General features: G+C 39.6%; 1 protein-coding gene across 1 annotated transcript in view; it reads right to left on the bottom strand.

Annotated features, from left to right (window-relative positions):
* Window positions 1-3957: 3957 nt before the first annotated feature.
* Window positions 3958-8519, bottom strand: part of LOC141002176 (interferon-induced protein 44-like) — a 40030-nt gene continuing 35468 nt past the window's right edge. The window contains exons 5-8 of the mRNA XM_073473379.1: window positions 8065-8223; window positions 6239-6407; window positions 4762-4862; window positions 3958-4615 (exon numbers count right to left, since the gene is read on the bottom strand). Coding sequence (XP_073329480.1) covers window positions 4454-4615; window positions 4762-4862; window positions 6239-6407; window positions 8065-8223 — 591 coding nt within the window. The 3' untranslated portion in view covers window positions 3958-4453. The remainder of the gene's footprint in view (window positions 4616-4761; window positions 4863-6238; window positions 6408-8064; window positions 8224-8519) is intronic.

Raw genomic sequence — 8519 nt, 5'->3', positions numbered from 1 at the left:
TTGGATAGCATAGCATAGCGCGGCTAAGCACAGGACTTTAAACTCTGGTTGATGTAATGCATATGTGATATCGGTGACCACCATTGTTTCTTTGTTTTGCCAGACACACACACACACACACACACACACACACACACACACATACACACACACACATCTGTATATAGTACATGTTAGTTAGTGTGTTTTCATCTTTGTGTAAATAAAAGCCTTTTGAACTTTCATTCTGCCTATTTAATATTGTACAAGAGTGAATGTTGCCAACCTCGACTCTGTCAAGAACTCCAAGATCCTTCAACCATTACAACCTTTTATGGTAATATTGGTTGTAGTTATTAAGTTAATAATTAATCAGAGTTACAAACAGTTTAGTACCTTTTCTGAGACTGATTTGGTGAATTGGCTCTTTTCCCTTCTTCAAGGGTGGTGCCCCAAGGTGATCTAATGTAAATTGGATCTTATTATTTATCATAATTAATAATTATCCCTGATAATCATTAATTTATATTGATAGCCAAATTTAACCCAAAACTCGCTGTCACTGTTGCATGGCGCACTACATAATGGTGCCCCGTGTGAAGTGAGCACAACATAAATGGTGCCCCGTGTGAGGAAGTGTACTATTGGCAATCATTCATAATGTGCAATATTAATTTCAGCATAAGTTGGACAGTGCTAAAATTTGAGATTCACATCTCAAACCTTTTAGCCAAAAGTCTTTACATTTAACCCCACTAGTCTACTACAGGAGTAGACGTTGATTTGTACTTACAAACAATTGCAGTGTGGTGAGAATTGATTTATCAATCAATTTTATAACCAATGTGATTAACCAAAATCTTTTAGGTTATTAACTGCCACTTTGAGCCATTTGCTATTGCCGCTATCGATTCAAGTTGAAAGTGCTTTGTAGAAACTGTAAGAATTTCAGTTCAGTATTTGAATATCCTGTATTTGTTGCATTGTAGTCAAGCTGTCAGAATTTGATGACAATTTATGTGTTCCTCGTGTTAATCACAGCGTGCCACCGGCCCTGTGATACAAAGAAGTTTTGTATTTTAGCTGTTTCTACCACGTGTTTCAGCCCAAGTCAACTTTAAAAGACAATCCTCTGAATGTTATTGCCCTGCATTCCAGTTAGTGCCTGTTGAAAGTTTGGTAAGCAAAGTTACACTTGTAAACTGTGTTTATCTTTTTTGGCCCCAATCTGTATGCCCAGAGCCACTAGATTGTGCCAGAGCCACCCCTCCTCCACAGGGAGCTACCCCCTATAGTGTAGGCCATAACACAGCTTGGTTAGGCTAGTGTACTTCCCCCAAGCTACACTACAGAGTGTCTGCCAAAGCAAAACCATAGCCAACCACACTGATTGTTGTTGGACAACTTGTTTAACAATGGAGAGCCCCTGTGTAGAGCGATTTATTTCTTCCCTGGCACAGAGTGTAAAACCTGGCTGCCCTGAAGTCACAACAGAGGCGATTCAACTTTGTCTTTGAGTTGTCATGTAATTTAAAGTATGCAGTATACATGTTACAGTCACGTCAAAACTACTCCTCAGCTGTTTTTATACCCCACAATAGAAAAGGGAGGGTGGTTATGTGTAATTGTAAAGTTTGTGGTCCACACTTTGGTATCCAGTTTTGTCACGGTGTTACTGTTTAGAAGGTCCAGTCTTTTACTCATATGCATCAGTATGTTTGACTCATCAGACAAGTAATTTCAACCTTCCAACCACCGGAGACAGAGTGCCAGTGTGACATGATGCAGAAGGTCACCAGAGAGGTTGGATGTCAGACAGACAGCTTTGTTGGGAGAAGGACTGTTGCCACATCGCTGTCTAAAAGGACACTAAGCACCAGAAAGAATACAGCAGTGTTTCCCCTATATGCATTCTGCAGCAGCACGCCGCGGCTGCTGAATTTTCAGCGCCGCCACTGCAAAAAAAAAAAGACATGATTTTTGTAGGTTTAATATCACGGGCGAATGGCGAATTTAAGTTGCACACAGTGAAAGCACTAAATCCTACTAAAGTTATCTTGAAATCGATTATTATTGTCATTACTGCTATTTGTATCATTTCTACAAGTCGCCGTTTAAGTTGAGTGACTGAATCCTTGTCATCCTATTCAAAGGCTGCAACAGGCGACTCATCGAAGCCAGATGTGATGCGGACAACAACATTTGTATAGTTAGGCTAAAATAAAAACAAGTACCAAATATCCTTTAGATCCTTTATAAACCGTCTCTGATTTTACTGTTTACCCCATGTCGTGAGTGAATTACTGCGCTTGTTGGATTAACGTTACATTCATTAGACCAGTTGCTAGTGTAGCTGTGTCAATATGTTGCACATATTATCATTTTATTTTATTTCTAATTTTTTATTTTGGTGAACATTCTCAAAACCTGTGTGTAATATTCTCTGCCACAATGTCCACATTTTTGTATCACCAGCGTTATTTTGAATACTTGTTTTCATAGTTCCGTGTCACCTGTTGTAGCGGGGGGGGACTTTAATTAACGGTACACGAAGACGCTATAGTGACGTAGCTTTACCTTCCCGACAAAACTTGGGAAGCTTTTGTGCTGGTAAGATGTGTTGTAAGTTTCTCTGTCTGTTGGTTAAGTTAGCATAAGTTATTTTGTCTTAAACTATATATAAACGTAACAATATCATTGCTAACACACTGCTGAATATTTACGTTTGTTTTGTTAAATTTGACAGAGATTTTACCCTCATTTGCATATTTAACGACCTGCTGCAGGAGACCGAGAGCGTCTGACAGCCTGTGTGTCCTGACTGTTTCCCTCGCTGCCCTTATAGGGAATAAATGTGCAGATCCTGATTCCTGGTCTGACTGGTGTTCTTCAGTTTATAAGCAACCACATTAAAGCTGCTACACTAGCTTGCATTAAAAGTTGCTAGCAGCTAGCTAAGTAAACTTGACAGAGCCGTCTGAAGCCCCCTCAGACCTGCTGTCCACACTCCTAGGCAAAACGTTACTCTTGTAAGGATGAGACTCATTTTGTAAGTCTCAATCTGTCAAAAATGTTTTCAAAAATCTCACCAGTAGTCATCATTTAAAGGGTAATTTTTCAAAATTTTCTTCCAGGGGGGCAAGCCCCCGGGCCCCCCTAGTGTTGCTAGGTTACCAACTCAGAGCACCACTGCTACAAAAACATTTAGGGGAAACACTGATACAGGTATGTTGAGCTATGTATGTGTGAATGTGTGTAATGTTAACAGTCAGATTATAGGTATGTAAAATATAGTTGTTGAACAAAACTCCTGAAACTGGAAACTGTCAAATACAGGATGAATGTTAGTGTGGCAGGTTCCATCGTGGTTGATAGATTCTCTTATAGAAATAAATCTTTTTAAACACATTTACTGTGTGAAGAGTTGTCAGGGATCGAGTTTACATGATATATTTCAAACTGTCAGGTTCTACTGAATCAGTGTCCTACATGTCAGAAGTGGCAGACTACATTAATCAGTGGCCTGTAGAAATATTTGGTGTTGTGCTGCAGGGGCAGCGAGGGGAAAAAGCTTAAGTCCCTTTCACGCTGCCTTTTCAAGGCGGGAATATTGCGCCGTCACCGTCTGTGTGAAAGTTACAGAGGGGGGGACAGTTCGTTCCCCCTCTGATCCTTGAGTGTGGCGTAGAGGCGAGCCTTTGTTGCAGTGCGACTGCGAAGTCTCGAAGTGTCTGAATAGGGCTTTAGTTTCAGACAACGCCCGTCACACTGAAGTTTCTGCTGTGTTTAAGCCTAGAACGTAGTTATTAGATATTGAACACAGACAGTAAGTTACACAGGTTAAAGGCTTCCAGTACGCAAATGTTTTGAAAGGTCAAGAGAGAATATCATCCAGTGGTGTGACACGTATGAATGTGGAAACACTGGTCCTGTTGCCTGAATCCACCTGTTGGAAATAATTCTCACAGCTGCCACAAGAAAAGACAAAAGCATCTGATTTATTGAACTTTTTCCAGTAGTATGCAATGTTACGTTTTAGTAGCAGATTACAAGTGTGAAATACAATGAGCGAATCATTATTACTTAATAGATCATTTACTTCTCCTCTAAAATGCCCAAATATTTTAGTTTATGTTCTCATTAATATGACAAACTTACACCAGAAATTAAAGTCCCATTACTGAAAATGTTACTTCAGTAAAAGCGTGCAAGTATAATCAGGAAAATATAGTTAAAGAATTAAAAGTATTCTGCAATAACTGACTGTTGTACTATTCTGATTCATTAGGATATTGTCACTCGTGCATTAATGTAAAAGCAGGATTTTACTGATGTAGTTGGTGAAGCTAAGCTTTAATCCACCTAATAAACCTGAGCTATAGAGATAAAACCCAGGTTATGATAAACTATCATTTTGCTTTGAACTCCAACCCTTTAAAACATGTGGGTGGATTCAAATATGGCCTCCTGCTGATCATATTTTGTTGATGAAGTCGTCTCCAAAGTCGATCATACGTCTCAGTGCGCTCAGAATCAGACTGTCAACATCATCATTGATGTCGATTTCTTCGCTGTAGTTCTTCACAGGAAAGATGCAGTTCATCGGGATCCCCACTGCTGCACTGAAGTCATTCATCTGAGTGTTAAAGAAACATTTCAGTTGATAAATCAACGTGACGTTTTGACCTCAACAGGTTTTTGTACTCACGTAACCTTTGACAATATTTGGACCATAAAGTGAAACCCCATGAGTTCTGTTCAGACTGAATGAAACACACTGACCTTCTTCTTCACGTGTTTGCTCTTGTACACATTCTTCAGGTCCTTCTCAGTTTCACCACAGGCTCCATCGATGTTGGTGATTATCGCCATTTGGGGAATCCCTTCAGACAGAAACACACTCAGTCGACCAGCTCATCCTTTTATTAAGTTTCTGTTGATAAAATCCAACAAACTCAAACAACTAAACATCCCGGAGCTGTTCCAGAAAGAAGAGACGGAAAAGCTCGACTTCAAGTCAAAAGTCTGACTTCAGTCAACCTCAAAACTTCAGATATCAGATTTAAATCTGACTCATCAAACCCAAATCAAAGCTAACAGGATAAAGATAACTAAAATCAGTTTGTAAATGTAATTTTTTTGGCCTTTTCATGGCTTTATGGATGGGACAGCATTAAGACTGAAACTGACAGGAAACAGGATGAAGGGAGGTGGGATGACATGCAGCAGGTCCGACTCAAACCCTGGGCCACTGCAGGCAGGACAAGGCCTCTGGTCATGGGACGCCTGCTCTACCAGCTTGTATGGAAAAGTAGTTGAAGGTGTTTGAAGACTTGTAAAACGTGGAAACAGTCAGTTACTATGAATGTGTCACACTGAAGCAGAGAGGTTGGACCCAGGTGCAGTAGACAGCAGGCAGGAAGATCACTGGATGATGTTTTAGTCAGGATTAAGGCAACAACACGACAGCAAGACGAGAGAAACTCAACAGATGACTTGACAATGACTGAACAAAAGACTGGACAAGGGGGTGAGAAGCAGGTGGAGTGAGGCTGAGAAACACAGGTGAGGGTAATGAATGGATACAACAGTAGAAACAGGGAAGGGCTAATGAAGGAGACGCAGTGCAGGTGTGGAGGGAAGCACCAGAGAACAGAAGGGAAACAACACCAGAAGAAGAGCAAAAGACAACACAAACACCTAGAAAACACTGAAATGAAACTGAAATGACTTTCATGAATTCATGACAGAATGGGACTGACAACTTAAATGAATGTCATAATGCATCAAAGATGAGAAAATGATAATATTTTGAAAAGAGTTTCCGGCTCAAAGAATGAATGAGCAGATAAATGTTGAATACAGTATTAGTGGCTGGAAAAAGTGATTAAAAATATACTGTGTTTGTGTCCGTCTGTGGTTTTGTTTCAGGAAATGCCTTTTTAGTTTTGATCGCAACTCTATAACAATACAATCATAAAGCAGAAATGTATTAAATACCATGTTTGGTCATCTATGTATTAAGGACTCTGTCCAACTCTGACAAGTTGTTCATAAAATGACTTGTGTAATGAAATGAAGAAGGGCTGGTGCCTGACGACCCAGAGCTGACATGAAGTTAAGATACTGTGTATGGAAGGTGACCTCATGTGTTTGTTAAACTGTTGGTATCATAGTAAATTGAAGATTTTCCTAAATGTTGACTGAACAGATTTGACTAAATCCCTCAGTTATTATATTTATATAATCATAGTCTTACCCAGGTTACTGGCTGCCTCTCTGATGGCTGCCATCTTCTGCAGAACTGGGTTCTTAGTTTCTGCTGAGTTGGCAGAAATCACACAAACCAGAACATGAACTTTGTCATCTGCAGACGGTTCTGGGTTGTAGCCTGGATCATCACTGGACAGTGAAGATGCAGGACTGAACTGGAAGACAATTTAAAACACAATTATGACACGTGAATACAAACAGTATGTGTACTGCTGCACCAACTCAACAGTGTGTCATTAATCACCAAAGGAGAGATGACTGCAGGATTCTTACTAATGTCCATGGACATGTTTTTAGTTGTAGACACATTAGTCAAACATGGACGACTTGTACCGGTCTGTTTTTGTTACCCGTCTGTTGAGACCAATCCTGCAGACCACTGATTGGTCAATATATAGAGAGAGAACAGGGCCCAAAAGACTGTGACCACCAATGATGTTGCTACGTACGCGTCCTGCCTGTCTGACGCATTAAAAGGACACAGTGAACTAAGAGACCACATTATCATTGTCTTGTTTTAAAATGATGAGCACCTGTGAGGTCCATCTTAACTATATATTGTCTGGTCTGTGGCTGAGGTTGCTGCTGGAAAACTCAAGTGTCATTTCGTGAGCGCACATGTGAACGAGTGTACATGTTTTGCTCCAGTTTACTGTGTGTTAACCATTAGTTGGTGTTCTTCATCTGCTGAAATACAATATGAGACACAACTGGAAATTAAGATCTGCAGCCTTTTTATTTTTAAAAAGTTAACAGCATGAATTAATGAATTGATTAATTTGAAAGCATGTATATATGTGTGTATGTGGATGACAAAATAAAGGGGTGTGCTCTGCTGTGGTATTAATGTTATAATCCAGCAGTGACAGCAGCCTCTCTGCTGAGCTGGTCTTGTTCCTGCTGACCATTGCTCCGCTCCGTTAGCGTAACATTGGAACGTCTCATGACAGCATAAAAAGTGTTCGCAAACATGTGGCCTGATAAATGTTTCTCTTGTTAGTGTAATTATCCAATTATTGAATAAAAGAAACACTTGCAGCCACTGCCTTGTTTGAAACAGGTAACTAGCGTGTGCACGCTGTAAATGGTCCGGGTGCTGCACTACCCTGCAGTTCAGCTCCACCCTTTTTCCTTCTGTCGACATCACGCTAATAATTAACATTTAGAAAATCTAATTTTGACATTTCTGAATACATTCTGAATGGTGGGAGATGAGAATTGTGATTCTTATGTGACCCACCCCGTCTGCTGGGTCAGTCATATACATACAGCTCTGTAGACTTTCCCATTGTAGTGTTTGTGGCTAATGGGTGTATCAAACAAGCCCAGTTTAAATGGGCCCAGAAACGTCCTGAGCTGTTCTCAATCAGAATCACTCATCACACTATCTATCTATCAATCACTCTATCACTCTATCTATCTATCACTCTATCTATCTATCACTCTATCTATCTATCTATCTATCTATCTATCTATCTATCTATCTATCTATCTATCTATCTATCTATCTATCTCTCTATCTATCTATCTATCTATCTATCTATAAGAAGTTGAGGCCGTGCTTCATGCTGTATGACACAACTTTCTACATCACCAACATTGATTGTTCAACTTGCTGTATGTATATTTTTGACTCAGCAGACCTATAATACAAATCACATTTATTCATTCCAACACATTTTCTTAAAGTTTTAGTTAATAATATTTAATTATTATGTTGACAGTGAACATATTCCAGGTGACAGTATGTTTCCATCACAATATATTTGATATTGCTGATAGTATCAAAAGTGTATTAATGTGATGTTGTACCTTGTATTTCTCCCTCACATGTCCCTTCATGGCCAGTTTGATGTCTTCAGGATGAGCTCCAGAGCCAGACCCTGTCTCCAGACCCATGACGTCATTGAAAACGAAAGGATAAAATGTCTGTGGGTTTCCTTTTCCTTTTCTGATTTTATGAGTTTCATACTGCAACAGACACACAAACACTTGGTTAAATGCTTGTTTTAGTGACAGTGATGTCATTGACAGACGTGTGGTGCTGTAGTGTGTTTCATGACGTGCCTGAATACATCGATATGAATCCTGGTTGTTTTTAATGTTCGTCTCAGATTCTGGTTCAGTTTGGGATAAATTCAATAAGTGTATCACAGATCATCTCTCTGATAAACATTAAAATCAGTCGCACAGTGTCAGAAACCCTCTAACACCAAAACATCTACTTATATACATTTAAAGTTTGACTCACACACTGACTCTAACAT

Source organism: Pagrus major, chromosome 9 (genome assembly GCF_040436345.1).
Source record: "Pagrus major chromosome 9, Pma_NU_1.0".
Taxonomy (NCBI): domain Eukaryota; kingdom Metazoa; phylum Chordata; class Actinopteri; order Spariformes; family Sparidae; genus Pagrus; species Pagrus major.
The sequence above is the reverse complement of the archived record's forward strand: the minus strand, read 5'-3'. Positions and strand labels throughout refer to the sequence as shown.